This window comes from Scatophagus argus, chromosome 19, assembly GCF_020382885.2.
Source record: "Scatophagus argus isolate fScaArg1 chromosome 19, fScaArg1.pri, whole genome shotgun sequence".
Lineage (NCBI taxonomy): Eukaryota > Metazoa > Chordata > Actinopteri > Scatophagidae > Scatophagus > Scatophagus argus.
Genome location: NC_058511.1, coordinates 208,441 through 225,465, shown reverse-complemented (window position 1 = coordinate 225,465; position 17,025 = coordinate 208,441). Strand labels below are relative to the sequence as shown.

The 17,025-nt window shown below is 49.3% G+C and overlaps 1 protein-coding gene across 3 annotated transcripts; it reads left to right on the top strand.

Moving 5' to 3' along the window:
• The first annotated feature begins 537 nt into the window (after positions 1 to 537).
• Positions 538 to 16,643, top strand: kidins220b (kinase D-interacting substrate 220b). 3 transcript variants are annotated; one of them, XM_046372957.1, is made up of 29 exons: positions 538 to 715; positions 2,585 to 2,740; positions 2,927 to 3,025; positions 3,252 to 3,350; positions 3,681 to 3,779; positions 3,968 to 4,069; positions 4,233 to 4,331; positions 4,552 to 4,749; positions 4,867 to 4,965; positions 5,055 to 5,153; positions 5,351 to 5,449; positions 5,664 to 5,841; positions 5,932 to 6,096; positions 6,191 to 6,370; positions 6,460 to 6,625; positions 7,070 to 7,221; positions 7,323 to 7,612; positions 7,925 to 8,065; positions 8,356 to 8,593; positions 8,684 to 8,772; positions 9,797 to 9,941; positions 10,025 to 10,187; positions 10,292 to 10,470; positions 10,566 to 10,801; positions 11,326 to 11,445; positions 12,662 to 12,799; positions 12,895 to 12,993; positions 13,439 to 13,669; positions 13,823 to 16,643. In XM_046372957.1, exons 2-29 carry the CDS (start codon positions 2,609 to 2,611, stop codon positions 15,008 to 15,010), a joined length of 5,223 nt encoding a protein of 1,740 aa, XP_046228913.1. In that variant the 5' UTR covers positions 538 to 715; positions 2,585 to 2,608; the 3' UTR covers positions 15,011 to 16,643. The 3 variants fall into 3 exon arrangements, with proteins under 3 accessions (XP_046228913.1, XP_046228912.1, XP_046228914.1); XM_046372956.1 differs by having other exon boundaries at positions 2,582 to 2,740; XM_046372958.1 differs by lacking the exon at positions 11,326 to 11,445 and having other exon boundaries at positions 2,582 to 2,740.
• Positions 16,644 to 17,025: the final 382 nt, after the last annotated feature.

The window sequence follows — 17,025 nt, the reverse complement described above, 5'->3', positions numbered from 1 at the left end:
ATGTTGCTTACCCAGCTTGGTTTAACAAACTTTCTAACAAATTCTGGTATGATACTGGACCTTGTTAACGCCAACAGGAAGACGACAGATCATTCAAAATACATACAAACAAACCATTTTAGAACGTATGTACATGTCAAGCATACAATTTCTTGCACAAACTACTTCTTGAAAATGAAATTCCATTGTGTGATATTAAAATCTAAAATATAACCGTAACCACCGTAACAACGAAAACAACCCTTGCAAAATAAAAGACCAGACACTGTCTTCCTGACTGGGTGAAAACAAAGCAAAGCACGAGTGTGAATGAGGAGAGGCGAATTCATTGTGATTGTTAGACTTTTGTTGTTAGCGAGGATGAACAGAATAATCATCAAAAAACTGCTTTTCTCTTGTGAATCTCTTTGGATGATTCATTTACTTCAGCTAATTTACCCTTTTCAAAAGTTATGCTTTTATTTTGACAGCCGCGAGCGGAAAAGCCGATATCATTTTGGCACGTTTGACGTAGCGGCGGGCTGCGGTCGGTTGGCAGTGTTGTCGGTCGGTTGTTGTCCTGATCAAGATGGCTGCTGTTGTCTCGGGAGGAGAATGAGCTCGGGCTGTCATCTGAACGCAGGCCGTGAAAACGAAGACAAATCCGCCGACAAACCGGCACCAACAACGCGGCTTCATCCGAACCGCTTAAACCGGATCTGATTCTCTTCCGAAGGTAAATTTGGTTCTTTCTCCTCGGGTTTTACCGTCAGCATCCTTCGCTGTCGTCGATGTGAATTTGATTGACACTCGTCACGTCGTCGACTCGACCGGAATAAATCAGAGCGGCGGTTTTGGTTCGGTTTCTGTAAACGACTGACCAGTAAAACCGTTAAGTTGATTATTGGACAGTTTGGTTTCATGTCCTGTTCTGAGTCCTGTTTGACCGCGTGAAGGTTATTCAGGTTACTGCAGTGAACCAGCAGCACTGATCATTAAAGGCAGCAAATTCACCTTCACTTCATGTGCAGAAATAATGTAGTAATGTTAATGTTACGTCAATACGTTATTTACATGTTAGTAATGAAGAGGGCGTGGCCTCTCCAGTCGGAAAGGCTCGTGGTGTCGTTCATGTGCAGCATTGGAATGACATCATCATCCTTTATAAACCGACTCTAAACAACACAATAAATGAGATTATATAAGAACGTTCTGCAGACATACTCCTGTCATATTAATATGCCAATTACTCAATTGATATTAAATATCGCTCACTTATTGAACAGTAACTGCATACAGTTCAATAATCCAGCTGTAATAACGCAGTAACGGTCATCACCTGAGGTCGGTAATGATGATGATTTTCTAGACCAAACTATTAATTGATCGACAGACAAAGTGATGTGTTCATGAATCAGACGGAAATTATGTTTCATTGCAGCCCTGCACTCTGTTATTGATCTCTTATTGGTACTGACTGGTCTCATTGATTGACCTAAACTTAAAAATCCAACTGGGTGTTGTTTGTTTAGTCTGTCAGACGCCAGATGAAGATGATTTTGGAAATGTCAACGCCTCAGTGCTTATGGTGTCCTGTGATTGTTCATTGAGGACTAATCAGAGTTTTGTGCCGTGTGGTCGCGTGCTGAGTCAGAAGCAGGACGTGCTGCCGAGTGGTCACAGAAGCTGAGGTCTCCAGATGAAGCTGGTCTTATGTGTGGTCCGCTTGAATGAGCTCTGCAGAAACCACCGCGAGGCTTTGGTGAACATGAAGAGACCGTGACGGGAGGCTGTTTCCATGGTGACAGCTGCTCCCCTGATTGGTTGCGTTTAGTGTGCTGTTAAACTGATCTCAGGAGTGGAGCTGAGTTCTGATTGGCTGCTGGTGTTTCCATAGTAACAGTAAAATCCGCACCTTCATCTCCCAGTTAATTGAAGTGTTATCAGTCATCCGGCAGTTCAGGGCTCTGACTTGAAAGAAGTACGACTGTCAGTCAGTCAGTCCGGCCGTCCGTCCGTCCGTCAGTCAGTCCGACTTGTTGAACATCACCGCTCGTGTTTTACTACAGTCTAAAAATACTCTGATACAAGTCCTGCTTTTCTACTGCAGTGAAGGTACAAAAGTATTAGCATCAAAATATACACAAAGTAGCAAAAGTAAGTGTAGGACTGTAATTATTGATACATGAATGTGTTCATCGCTTTGCTGATGTTGCAGGTGCAGGTGGAGGTGGAGGTATGGAAGCCTGATGTATAGTAATATCATTTATCGATTTATTGTAGTTTGTACTGCGTACTGTGCAGTACACAGTACTTGATTACGTTTGACCACTGAGTGGACTCTAAAACAATAAATGCTCAGACCTCAGATCTTTTCCAACCAATCAGGACTTTATTTACCATTCGAATGCTGAGACATTTGGTTAACACACACATACACACATTCACACACCGGTCACCTGGACAGGTGTCACTGTGGGCTCCCCACTCGTCAGGATGTCTTCCAGGTCCTGCAGCCAGACAGTCACTGCTGGCAAGACAAAATGACATCCGCATTGAACATTACAGGCTGTGTGTGTACTGTGCTACTATCTTCTGTCAGCAGGGGGCGTAGTGACAGGCAGCAGACATGGACACCACCACGTCCATCAAAATGACCACTCTGGCCATCCAGAACCTGTTCAGCTACGTGGAGGAGGAGAACCTGGCTGCCCTCAAAGCTCACCTGGACCGCTTCAAGGAGGTGGATGGACGCAGCGACGTACGTGTTCCTCGTCCTGATGTTTTCATCAGCACATCCCCCATAACCCCCTGACAACTGCTTCATTCAGTTCAAAAGCCGCCTGAGTTTTTCTCATTTTTCATCATCCTTCTTACTGTTGGACGACTAAGACGACTATGTGGACAGTATGTCCTCGTCTTATTCACTGTGTTTGTTTGTTGACAGAACGGGCAGACTCCTCTCATGCTGGCGGCAGAGCAGGGCAGTCTAGAGATTGTCCAGGAGCTCATCAGAAGAGGAGCCAACGTCAACCTGGATGACGTGGTGAGCAATGTTTCTGTGGACACGTCTGTCTCACAGTCTCAGTCTCACTGTCTCTGTTTCCCCCTCTCAATAATTCACCTGATTTATCCCGGTGAACAAAAGGAGCTCTCACCACCCTCTCTGCTCTCCTACGTGGACTCCGTCACCTCGAATGCTGTGGTTGCTAGGAGACAGACAGCGTTAATGACTTGTGTCCATGGTAACCTGTGTCTCTGTGTGTTGACAGGACTGCTGGTCGGCTCTGATCAGTGCAGCCAAAGAAGGTCACGTGGAGGTGGTGAAGGAGCTGCTTGAGAACAGCGCCTACATTGAGCACAGAGACATGGTGGGACACAGTGTGGGACATCTAGTGGGACACAATGCGGGACAGGCAGTGGGACTCACACAGTGTGGGACATCTAGTGGGACACAATGTGGGACATTTAGTGGGACACAGTGCGGGACAGGCAGTGGGACACAGTGTGGGACATCTAGTGGGACACAATTTGGGACATCAAGTGGGACGCCTGAGAGAAAATGATGGATTATCTGTAATATTTATTGGACACAGGTGTCTTTCAGGTTCAGAACTTGTGTGTGTGTGTGTGTCATCCTGTGTGTGTTGTTTATGTTGTGTGTGTGCGTTGTAATCAACATGTTAGTGTGCGTGTTTCAGGGTGGCTGGACAGCTCTGATGTGGGCAGCTTACAAAGGTCGAGAGGAGGTCACCAAGCTGCTGCTGGAGCACGGAGCGAACCCCAACACTACAGGACAGGTAACACACACACACACACACACACACACACACACACACATTGAGTGGCTCTTTATAAGTTACCCCTGTACTCTCTCCTGTAACTCAGCTCAACATCCCTGACAGGAAGTCTGCTTTTACCAGGTTTAATTGAGAAAAAATAATAATGTCCCTCTGTCTGTCTCTGTGTCTGTCCGTCTGTCTCACAGCAGTACAGCGTGTATCCGATCATCTGGGCTGCAGGACGAGGACACGCTGACATCGTCAAACTGCTGCTACAAAATGGAGCTAAAGTCAACTGTTCAGACAAGGTGAAGAGCTGAAACACAACAACAACAACAACTTTTGTTGTGTGTTTTTGTGTAAAACGCGTTTAGCTGTCACACACACACAGAAATGAACATTTTGAAATAAATGTTGAATTGAAGATGATTGAAGTTCATTGATTGAAGTGTGTGTGTGTGTGTGTGACAGTATGGGACCACGCCTCTGATCTGGGCGTCCAGGAAAGGACACTTTGACTGTGTGATGCACCTGCTGGAGAACGGAGCTGACGTCGACCAGGAGGGGGCGGTACGACTACAGTATTACTGCAGTATCAGCACTTTGTGTGAAGAGATGGTGCTGCTTCAGAAAGCTGAAAGTTTGTCAGCTCAGAGTCGAAGGTGTAGTGAGGCCTCAGTGAAGAAGAAGAACTTTGAGAGGCAGCAGATGATCTGGTTTCTCTTCGGGGTCTGTCAGTGATTTGACGGATCATTAGGGAAGACCTGAGTGTGTGTTTCTCTGCACGCAGAACTCAATGACGGCTCTGATCGTGGCGGTGAAGGGCGGCTACACCGACGTGGTGAAGGAGCTGCTGAAGAGAAACCCCAACGTCAACATGACCGACAAAGACGGAAACACGGCGCTGATGATCGCCGCCAAGGAGGGCTACACCGAGATCGTCCAGGACCTGCTGGACGCAGGGACGTACGTCAACATACCGGACCGGGTGAGACGACGTCATACAGCAGCGCAATGTCAGACATGTCCACGTCACATGACATAAATGTGGCTTCATGTTGCGGTGAAGGAGAGATTTCAGCAGCTTCGTCTTGTGTGTGTTCAGAGCGGCGACACGGTGCTGATCGGAGCGGTGAGGGGGGGGCACGTGGAGATCGTCAGAGCTCTGCTGCACAAATACGCTGACATCGACATCAGAGGACAGGTGAGAGCACATCGTGGCATCCGGTTGAGGACTCACAGCTCTACTGCGTGCAGTCACCGAGGTGATGTGTCACTCTGCTGCATTTCCAGGAGAATAAAACTGCTCTGTACTGGGCTGTGGAGAAAGGAAACGCCACCATGGTGAGAGACATCCTGCAGTGTAACCCCGACACCGAGACCTGCACCAAGGTGAGACACACCCAACGCACCTGACACAGCTACTGATGCTTAAGGCTAATAAAGGTGTGTGTGTGCGCAGCTTTATGTTCTTTATGTCCACCTAACAGTGAGTGTGTGGTTGGGTTCTGAGCTGCTGCTGCAGGTGTTGGTCCAGGTGTTACACCTGTATAGGTGTTTGAGCTTGTGTTTGGTGCTTCCTGTCTCAGGATGGAGAGACTCCTCTGATCAAAGCCACCAAGATGAGGAACATCGACATCGTGGAGCTGCTGCTGGATAAAGGAGCCAAAGTTTCGGCTGTGGACAAGGTGGGAACAGCGAGGAGACGGTAACCTTCCTCACAGGGACACACGTCTGGTTTCTTTCACGTTACCCTCCTGGTTTTCCGTCGTTTCACCCCTCGTTACAGCATCCTCTTCATCTGCGAGGGTTTCATTCATCAGCTCCACCTGCTGCTACTCTCGCCTCAGCAGGTATCAACATTTTTACTTTAATACTTAGTACCACTTCCTGTTTCTCTAGAAAGGAGACACGCCCCTCCACATTGCTATCCGTGGGCGGAGTCGCCGCCTAGCTGAGCTCCTCCTCAGAAACCCCAAAGATGGCCGTCTGCTCTACCGACCCAACAAGGCCGGAGAGACGCCGTACAACATCGACTGCAGCCACCAGAAGAGCATCCTCACTCAGATCTTTGGAGCTCGTACGTTCTTCAGCGTCAGAGTGTCGAGTGTGTCTGAGTTCGCATCAAGTGAGTGTGTTGACTCAGCTGTGGTGTGATGTGTGTCTGCAGGTCACCTGTCCCCCACAGAGTCAGACGGAGACATGTTGGGTTATGACCTGTACAGCTCTGCACTGGCTGACATCCTGAGTGAGCCCACCATGCAGCCTCCCATCTGTGTGGGTCTGTACGCCCAGTGGGGCAGCGGCAAGTCCTTCCTGCTCAAGAAGCTGGAGGGTGAGTCCACCCACACACACACACACACACACACACACACTCTCTGATACACACAGGACTCATACAGATACATGTTAATGTTCCTCCTCCTCAGATGAGATGAAGACTTTTGCCGGTCAGCAGATCGAGCCGCTGTTTCAGTTCTCATGGCTCGTCGTTTTTCTGTCTCTGCTGCTCTGCGGCTCCGTCGCTGTTGTCCTCGGCTTCACTGTTGACCCAAAACTCGCCATGGCCGTCTCCCTCAGCCTGCTGGCTCTGCTCTACCTCTTCTTCGGTAAGTTACTGTCCATGTTTACACGGGACAGGGTCTGACTTTGTCCTCTGTTCCTGTGGTGTGTCAATAAAGTTTTCTTGTCCCCACAGTGGTGGTGTACTTTGGCGGGCGCCGGGAAGGGGAGAGCTGGAACTGGGCGTGGCTGCTCAGCACCCGTCTGGCCCGTCACATCGGGTATCTGGAGCTGCTGCTGAAGCTGATGTTTGTGAACCCTCCAGAGCTGCCGGAGCAGAGCACCCGAGCTCTGCCTGTCAGGTAACGCCTGGGAGGATGAACCCGGGGGGGGGGTTGGTTTGGATCTCTTTCATTTTTTGATGTGAGATGTGATGATGTGATGTGTGCTGATGTGAGAGGGCAGTTGTGGCCTGGAGAAGCGGCTTGTGACCGAAGGGTCACCGGTTCGATTCCCCCACCGGACGGGCAGGAAAAATGTGGGTGTGGTGGTGGAGTGACTAATGAAAACCCCCCCTTAGCCGGCCGATGTGAAGGCACTTAACCCCCCAATATGCTCCCCGGGCGCTTGATGCTGCCCACTGCTCCTGTGTGTGTTTCACTGCATGTAATTTGCCGGGTGTTGCATGTGTGTGTTCAGCTAAGGATGGGTCAAATGCAGAAGACGAATTCAGTGTGTGTGTGTAAAAATATATATACTGTCAATAAAGCTGATTGTGATTGTTATGTCGTCACGTCTTCCTGCAGGTTCCTGTTCACAGACTACAACCGTTTGTCGAGTGTCGGTGGGGAAACGTCGATGGCTGAGATGATCGCCACGCTGTCCGACGCCTGCGAAAGAGAGTTTGGGTTCCTCGCTACGCGTCTGTTCAGAGTGTTTAAAACTGAGGAGACGCAGGGTAACGCACACACGCACGCACACACATTCACACACACACTCGCACACACACTCGCACACAGTGTACCTGAGCTCCTTGTTCCTCTCCGCTTGTTGTCTCAGGAAAGAGGAAGTGGAAGAAGACGTGCTGCGTCCCGTCCTTCATCATCTTCGTCCTCGTGCTGTCCTGCCTGCTCACTGGCATGGCGCTGCTGGCCGTCTTTAAGGTGGACAGCGAGAACCAGACGGTTAATGCCGTTCTGATCGCCATCGGCAGCGTGGTGGGTTTGGCTCTGCTGCTGAACTGCAGGACGTGGTGGCAAGTGACCGACTCGGTGCTGAACTCTCAGAGGAAGAGGCTCCACGGCGCCGCCAACAGGATGCACAAGCTGAAGAGCGAGGGCTTCATGAAGGTGAGCCTTTAAAGGGACATTCTGCTGTTTTTGCTGAGAGAGAATGTTGTTGGTGATACTGTAGTATAAGTGTTTAGTGATTCCGTGTCTGTACTTTTAGGTACTGCGTAGGTTCTAAGATGATTTTGGGTGGTTAAATACTATTTCTAAAATGGTATAAAATAAACTCATTACACTCATCATCCTAACTTTCTGTTTCACAAAACTTTAAAATGTTTTTTCTGTAACTTCACTGCTTCTGTAGTAGTAACTGATTTCCTGCTGCTCCTCACTGAAGGTGAAGAACTGGTTTAATGCGTTGTCATCCTGCAGGTGCTGAAGAACGAGGTGGAGCTGATGGCGAGGATGGCGAAGACCATTGACAGCTTCACGCAGCATCAGACTAGGCTGGCGGTCGTCATCGATGGACTGGATTCGTGTGAACAGGACAAAGTGCTGCAGATGCTCGACACGGTGAGACCACACGCAACATTTCCTCTCGATCAAAACGAAAAGTTTTAAAATCCGAGGCAGGAAGTGCTGAGTTAACATCGACAAATTAAAACTAAAAACAGAAGGAAAGAACAAGTAACAGCTCACAACATGACTCTTAAAGGTTGACCCCGGCCTCGACTCAGCCCGAGTCGACCCAGCTTGATATGACTTGGCTCCATCTGACTCGACTTGACTCAACTCAGATTGACCGAACTGGACTGGACCCGACTCGACATGATTTGACTGGACTCAGCCGTCTTGTCTTGCAGGTGCGCGTGTTGTTCTCCAAAGGGCCTTTCATCTCCATCTTTGCCAGCGACCCTCACATCATCATCAAAGCCATCAACCAGAACCTGAACAGCGTCCTCAGAGACTCCAACATCAACGGACACGACTACATGAGGAACATCGTCCACCTGCCCGTCTTCCTCAACAGCAGAGGACTGTCCAGCGCCAGGAAGATGTGTGCTGCTGCTCCGGCTAACGGGGACGCCGCCAACGCTGACGGTAACGCCGCTGTAAATACTGCAGAACGTCGCAGCCGATGTGGTGATGAACTGCCCTCTCACATTTGCTTCTGTGCTGAACTGTCTGCAGGCTGGCACGAGGAGCTGGACAGGAAGCTGTCGCAGCACAGTCTGGGAGAACTAACCAAGTTTGGCAGCAAGACCACACTCAACCGCAGGGTGAGAGAGAGAGTGTGTGTGTGTGTGTGTGTGTGTGTGTGAGAGAGTGTGTAAGAGAGAGTGTGTGTGAGAGTGAGTGTGTGAGAGAGTGTGTGTGTGTGAGAGAGTGAGATTGTGTGTGTGAGAGAGTGTTTGTGAGAGAGTGTGTGTGAGAGAGTGTGAGTGAGTGAGAGAGTGTGTGTGTGTGTGAGAGAGAGTGTGTGTGTGAGTGTGTGAGAGAGTGTGTGAGTGTGAGTGTGTGAGAGAGTGTGTGAGAGAGTGAGAGAGAGAGTGTGAGAGAGTGAGAGTGTGTGTGAGTGTGTGAGAGAGTGTGTGTGTGTGTGTGAGAGAGTGTGTGAGAGAGTGAGAGAGAGAGTGTGTGTGAGAGAGAGTGAGTGAGTGAGAGAGAGTGTGTGTGAGAGTGAGATTGTGTGTGTGAGAATGAGTGTGTGAGAGTGTGTGTGTGTGTGAGAGAGTATGTGAGAGAGTGTGAGTGTGTGAGAGAGAGTGTGTGTGTGTGTGTGTGTGTGTGTGAGAGAGTGTGTAAGAGAGAGTGTGTGTGAGAGTGAGTGTGTGAGAGAGTGTGTGTGTGTGAGAGAGAGTGTGTGTGTGTGTGTGTGTGAGAGAGTGAGATTGTGTGTGTGAGAGAGTGTTTGTGAGAGAGTGTGTGTGAGAGAGTGTGAGTGAGTGAGAGAGTGTGTGTGTGTGTGAGAGAGAGTGTGTGTGTGAGTGTGTGAGAGAGTGTGTGAGAGAGTGAGAGAGAGAGTGTGAGAGAGTGAGAGTGTGTGTGTGTGTGAGTGTGTGAGAGAGTGTGTGAGAGAGTGAGAGAGAGAGTGTGTGTGAGAGAGAGTGAGTGAGTGAGAGAGAGTGTGTGTGAGAGTGAGATTGTGTGTGTGAGAATGAGTGTGTGAGAGTGTGTGTGTGTGTGAGAGAGTATGTGAGAGAGTGTGAGTGTGTGAGAGAGAGTGTGTGTGTGAGAGAGTGTGTGAGAGAGTGTGTGAGAGAGTGAGAATGAGAGTGCTGATCATGTGACCTGTGTATCCAGGACACGTACCGGCGGCGTCAGGTGCAGCGCTCGGTGACTCGTCAGATGTCGTTCGACCTGACGAAGCTGATGGTGACGGAGGACTGGTTCAGTGACATCAGCCCACAGACGATGAGACGGCTGCTCAACATCGTCTCCGTCACAGGTCAGCAGTAAACCTCTGCAGGAAGCGACTTCACACGGACTCTTTGACCACGAATCAGAAATGTCCACTTCCTGTGTGTGCAGGTCGCCTGCTGCGAGCCAACCAGATCAGCTTCAACTGGGACCGCCTGGCATCCTGGATCAACCTGACAGAGCAGTGGCCCTACAGGACATCCTGGCTCATCCTGTACCTGGAGGAGACCGATGGAGTCCCGGACCAGGCTACCCTCAAGACCATCTACGAGAGGTCAGAGGTCACCTTCTAATGTGTCAGACTCCAAGCAGCAGGAGCAGGTGAAGTGTTCTGCTCTGACAGAGAAACCCGAACCTTATCGGTCTTTTCTCTCTCAGGGTGTCAAAGAACATTCCGACCACCAAAGACGTGGAGCCTCTGCTGGAGATTGACGGAGATGTTCGCAGCTTTGAGGTCTTTCTGTCTTCACGAACACCCGTCCTGACAGCCAGAGACATCCGGACTTTCCTGCCCTGCACCGTCAACCTGGACCCCAAACTGAGGGAGATCATAGCAGGTAAGAGCACTTGAACTATTGCTAGTACAAGGTGGGAGGTCACAGCAGGTACTCCATGAAGGACCACCACTACTGCTTCATTCTCTCTGATCCAGATGTTCGTGCTGCCCGGGAGCAGATGAACATGGGCGGGGTCACGTATCCGCCCCTCCCCCTGCAGGAGGCTCAGCCACGCCCCACCTCGGTGTACTCTCAGGTGTCATCGGCATGCTCGCCCTCCGCCTCTTTCAGCGGGCCCTTCAGCCAGCCAGCAGGGGGCGTGGTGTCCCCGCAGCCTCACAGCAGCTTCTACAGCGGTATGGCCGGACCGCAGCACCCCTTCTACAACAGGGTGAGTCCGGGCCCGGCACACAGACACCCAATGATGTCAGTCTTATTGACAGGTGACAGGTGAGTTCTGAGGGTCAGCCTCCAGGGTTTGTTGGTCCCTGACTCACGGTAAGTCAGGTCTGGTTCACTTTCTGTTATTGTTTGTGTTTCCTGACATTTTGTGTTTCAGTTTGATTTAGTTTCTGCTGTGTCCAGATGTTTCCAGCCCTCCTGAGTTTTGTGGCTCAACAGTCCAGTTTGGTCTCTGCTTTGTCTGAATCATGAGAACAGCTCAGAGCTTTTCTTTTAAAGAGCCAGCAGGTTTTTCTTTCATCCAGGACCTGTCCAGGACCTGTCCTGAATGTGTTTAGCCTAATTTAGTACATGGAGTTCCGGTTGAACCTCTTTGTGTTTGTGAGACCTGAAAGCAGCAGAGATTTGCTGTCTGATTGGACTGTTGGTTTTTTTGAGTTGCCTCCTTCTTGTTGTCTGACGTTGAATCATCTCCATGAACATTATTTTGATTTTCTGCCCCTCCCCCCTCAGCCATATTTCCCCCACCACCTTTACCAGCTGCCACGCCCATTCACGGCCTCCTACCTACCACACCTTCACCCACGCCCACCACCTAAACCCGCCTTCAGCCGGGACGTCTCAGCAGCTTCTGTAAGTACGACCAGCCTGAACTCGTTGCACCTCCGGTCGAGAAGGGGGGCGTCCATAGTTTAGACCTGCGGCACCAAATCATCCACCTCACCAGCTTTTAGTCTCCGGTTTTCTTACTCTTTTCTTCTGCTGCTGCTGACGATGCCGAGCTCCACATCTCCTCCACTCGTCTCTTCTTCTGTGCTTTTTGGGACTGTGTGCCTTCATAAACGATGACACTTGTTTTTAATGTAACAGCAGCTGAATTTTTTTATTTCTTCTTCTTCTTCAGAGTCTTTGAAAATGAAATCAGAGAAAATCAGCAGTTGTTTCTGCTCTCTCCTGCCCATCAGCCATCTGTGTGTTCCAGATGTTTTCTTTCCAGCTGTTTGTTCCTCACCTGTCTGTCTGTCTGTCTGTCTGTCTGCAGTGTAAGGTTTCATCTTTGAAACGGATGCAGGTATTGAACCTTCCCTAATATCACCGTTCTTCCTTCCTTCCTTCCTTCCCTCCTTCCTTCCTCTGTTCTGTCCTCCGCTCAGCTCACACACTCACACTAACTCCTTCTGAAATGTTCTGCTGACTACAATTCCCAGCATGCACCTTACCTGCCTGGACTAGCCCGTAGCCTCAGTAGAGGTGAACATGTTTGTTCGGTTTGACCTTCCCAAAAACCCCGTCTCATCCCTCCTGTCCCCTGTCATCACACAGGTGTCCCACACTGTCCACTCCTACATGCTGTAAAAATTGTTAAAAGTTTGTGACGAGCAGAATAAAACAGGAACAAGATGTTGAGCAAAAACTGACTGGTACTGGATTCTACATTAAACCAGAGTTTTAACCCACAGCTAAAATACGAATGAGCCTCCAGATTCAGCTCAGGACACACAGATCAAACCATCTGAGTGTACACATACACAAAACAAGCCAGCCAAGCTGCCAGAACAAATCAGATGTTTACAGACGGTGCAAATCTGTATTGAGATGAAAAGGAGTACGAATGTAGCAAAATTAGTGCAGCTTTTTTGGCAGCTCTGTAACATCTGCCAGAGGGTAACAGTTCAAACGGGTGGTGTCCAGGGTGAGTAGGGTCCTGGTGTTTTTAGCCCTACAGGGGCACGCTCACTTTACCTTCATACATTAAAGCTTTTAGCATTTAGCGCAGCAGGTTTTACTCGACATGTGGAAGTACTGCTCTGCTTTCCTGGCAATCAAACCGGCTCATGTTTGTGTGCAGGGTTCGGCCTCTGTGGTGTCAGGCGCGCCGGCCGTCCTCCTCAGCTCCATGACGACGGAAGCTGTCTGTGAGCGAGTGCGACAGATCGAAGGCATCGACCAGGGCATGATGGGACAGTACAGCGCCACCATCAGGAAGGTCAGTGACACCACTTCCCACGGCCAGGAAATCCTGCCGTCACATCGGGCTGATATGATTTTATGTTAAAATGTGTGTATTTCATCTGGTTTCAGGCCAACGTCAACGGCAGAGTTTTGTCTCAGTGTAACATTGACGAGCTGAAGAAGGAGATGAACATGAACTTCGGAGACTGGCAGCTCTTCAGAGCCATGGTCAGTCCACACAACTCTCCATTTTCTTTTCTTTCACGACTGTACGTTAAGTTTAATGTGGCAGTTTAAGTGCAGGATGTCAGTAACACAGCTATGCTAACATGCTAACTTAAAGTACAGCAATACATTGTACTACAGGTTGTGTATTTGTATTTGTAATGAACTGAATTTTTTTTCAGTTAAACCTTTAATGTTACAGATGATGTTAGCATAACATGCAGACATTAGCAAACTAATATTAGCAGCCTAATGACAACTCAGGGTCTACTGGCTTTCTTTCTAATGTTGTACTAATTTCATGTCCAACGTTTCTGATACATTCAGGAATAAAATGATGAAGAGAAATGAAATCTAAAAATATTTAGTGTTACAGACTTTATTGTCGTTGTCTCAGTATGTAGACATTTTAGGGTCTAACCCTCCTGTCTTTTCCTGCCGGCTGCAGGTCCTGGACATGCGTAACATAGAGAGTCAGGTGCTGCACGAGGAGGCTGCCAGTGAGCAAGGCAGCATCGTGGGAGGTCACAGCGAGGCGGGAAGGCGAGCGGTGGCTCCGCCCCGCGCTGGTGTTGCCAACCCGGACGCATCACCGATGTACAGCTTTAACCTGAGCTTCGAAGAGCTGAGCAATGTGGGACTGGACGATCCAGCGAGACACGGAAACATGCAGTGGATGGTAAACAGCCCACACAGAAAGAATGACCTTTGACCTTTGCTGTTAGGTATTTGTGATGATGGTAAAAGTGAAGATGCTGCAGAGTCCCAGTTAACTGGAGGAAGTTTCTTCAGACAGTGACAAATTCTTCTTCTGTTCTCTGTCTGTCCTCAGGGTGGCGCTCACCGGACTGCCAGCATGACCAGCCTGAACTCCCAGGAGTCCTCCAACGACATTGGCAAGCTGACAGACAAGCAGCAGGCTGAGTACCGCAACGCCTACCAGGAGTACATTGCCCAGATGGCTCAGCTGGAAATGGGCGGCAGTGGCGGTGAAAGGCCTGTCCAACCACTGCCAGGACAGTTCATGACATCGTCATCAGAGGACAAGAGCAAAGAGGAGGACGGACGTAAATCCTTCAATAAGAGGAGCAGCGGAAAACCGGCGGTAGACAACACTGACTTTGCCTCCAATGGGGATGCACTAGACCCCATCACAGAGGAGGATGAGAAGGGCGACCATGGATCCTCCAAGTCCCTGCTGACCCGCAAGACCTCAGCTGAAAGAGGCGGGCTGTTCCAGGGCGCCTCTGACCTGAAGCTGAAAGCCGGCAGTGGGCTGCGCTACCAGAAGCTGACCAGTGATGATGATGAGTCTGAGGAGTCCGATAACGCTCCCCTGCTGAAAGATGGAAAGAAGGTCGACCCTAAACTTCCGGGTGGCTCGCTGGCACTGAAGGGGAAAGACTACCTGTCAGATGCCATGTTGGACAAGAAGGACTCGTCTGACTCGGGCGTGCGCTCCAATGAAAGCTCGCCCAACCACTCGCTGCAGGACGAGGAGGCAGACCTTTCGCAGCTGGAGAGGTCCAACCTGATTGAGCTGGATGAGGAAAGCCTGGCCCGGAAGCGAGGCCTTCCCAGCAGCCTAAGTGGCCTGCAGGACCCTGCTGTTGCCCGCATGTCCATCTGCTCCGAGGACCAGTGCAGCCTACTGGCCAGCAGCCCAGAGGAGAGTTGGCCCTCATCCAAGAGCTACAACCTGAATCGCACACCAAGCAATGTGACCCTCAACAACAACACCAACACCCAGCAGGGCAGTCGCCTCCACCAGCCTGCAGAGGGTTCCACCTCCTCCTCCAACCCCACCTCCACCTCCTCTTCCAGCGATGTCATCATCTCGCCGAGCTCCGGGACCACTGGCACCTCCAGCAGCAGCAGCACCACCAGGCCAGGCCCAAACAACGAGAACGTCCGAGTGGTTCACCTGAAGAGGGGGCTGAAACCCGGAGACCCACCAGAGATCTGCACCGTGTCCTCCGACACCGTCACCTTCGGCGAGGAGCGGGAGAGCATCCTGTAACCTCGTGGTGACCTGTGAAGAGGAGGAGAGCACTGAGGGTCCAACCAGGAGTCGCTTTTCAGCCTTCTGAACCAATCAGAACTTGTTTTGTCTGCCTGAGTCCTTTTCAACATTTTAAAGGTTGAAAAACAAAACGTCAGCCATCATTTGGATAAAACTAAATTATTTTAGACCTGAAAATGTTAACAGCTCGGAGTCGCAGTCGGTAACGTGAAATTTAACAGGTTGTGGGAGGTGAAGAGCGGCTGCTGGCGGACTTGTCGTGTTAGCTTGTAGTTCAGTGCTCGTTTGCATGTTCACAGCCGTAGTCAGCACGTGAAGTTCAGTAGTTTGTAGAAACTTTATTTGAACGAGAAGCTCCTGTCTCATGTTGTGATTTGACTCATTGCCTCCAAGGACAGCTGAACATCACAAATCATTTGTTTTCAGTATCAAATAAACACCAACCTGACTTGTGCACAGCATCAAACGCACAATCTAAAGAGACGTCTCCAAGAGCGAAGGGCATCGTCATCGATTTTGTTCCCTGCAGATAATCACACATTCTTACTGTTTACTCTGAAGGCCAGTTTATGGAGAATATCTGTCGTTTAGGAACAACAACAATTTATGTTCAACACTTGAACTTGACTTGAATTGTCAGCTATGAAGCGAAACCTGTTTGGGCGGCCCCTTACGGTTCATGCAGGTTTCCTCCTGCATCTCTCAGATTTCCCCAGAGGTTTCTATAAAACATCAACAGAAGGGATAGAAGGTTAAAGAACGAGCTGGACAACAGAGGAGGAACTGAGCAGGGAGGTGCAGGATTCTGCACCCTGTCCTTCTGGGCTAAAATCAGTTCTTAAATCCTAAATCCTTTGGGACAAAGTCGAGGCGTGAATGAGTGAAAAGGAAAACGTGAGTTGACTGCATGTTGCTGCTCTGGAGGCTATGATGAGCTGCTGCACTTTTTCACACGCTGAACTCGTAGATTGTGGAGGCAAAAGACCTTCTGTTTGACTCTGAAAAACAAAAATAGTAACAACTTTGTTATTAATCTCATTCCTGCAGCTGCTTCTGCAAAAGAAAAACACCAACATTTTAGACTGACTTTGGAAAACAAAAGCTGATAAATTAAGAAGGAAATGAGTTCAGTGTGTCAGAACGTTCTGTCAGTGACCAGTATTAACTCGTGTCAGTTTACAGTGTTTGCATGGATGTGTAGTCGTTCAGTGGTCGTGTTTCATCGTCCAATCAGAGCCGAGTGCTGCTCGGACAAAACGAGGCATTCAAAGACGTCGTCGTGAACTGTAATCAGTGCTTCTCGGTTCCCTCTTGTTTGACAGATCAGATGTTCAACTGATTAATGGAGAAATTAAATTATAATAAATGAAATGTTTGTACCGCAGACAGGAAAGAACTGACGTGTGAAGTTTTGAACGAAGTCCATATCGGAACAGTTCGGCTGAAGGAGAAGTTTTGAAGTGGAGTCAGACCGTAAAGCAGCACATCAACTGATGGTTTCAGTGTTTTCCTGTCGTCTGCATGTTGATGTTTCCTCAGTGTGTCGTCGTTTCAGTGCTCTCCAGACCCCAATGGCTTTAAATCTGTTGTGGTGAACTAAAATAAAATAAAATCCGCATGTTGAACTTGATGCTTTCTGACGTTTTTAATCAAATCTTTTAATAAAGATTATGACTTCATTCAAATTATTAATTCAGTTCTGTTGTTGCTGCTGCCATACACTGAACTGCATCACGGGACGTTAACTTAAGACTACAGGGAAGTAAAAAGCCCAGAATCTGATGGAAATACTCAAGTCGTGTTCAGTCGTCCTCTCATTTCACCTGCATGGGAAAGGTTTGGTGATGAGAATAAATGGACGGTGTGTCAGACCCCTCAGGCTTTTAAAATGAAGGGACAAGTTGAGTTGAGTCAGATTTGATGAAGCTGTGGACCTGCAGCTGAGGGATGACACTCGGGCAGGAACGTTTCAGACAAACAACAAAAGGCTGTTGCGCTGCAGCGTTCACACA

What these genes read in the sequence shown, in the direction of transcription:
- kidins220b (XM_046372957.1), top strand. Translation starts at nt 2,609, where the DNA reads ATGGACACCACCACGTCCATCAAAATGACCACTCTGGCCATCCAGAAC. An exon ending in ACATCGACATCAGAGGACAG is followed by an intron (nt 4,966 to 5,054) that starts GTGAGAGCACAT and finishes CTGCATTTCCAG; the next exon opens with GAGAATAAAACTGCTCTGTA. An exon ending in CAACATCGTCTCCGTCACAG is followed by an intron (nt 9,942 to 10,024) that starts GTCAGCAGTAAA and finishes CTGTGTGTGCAG; the next exon opens with GTCGCCTGCTGCGAGCCAAC.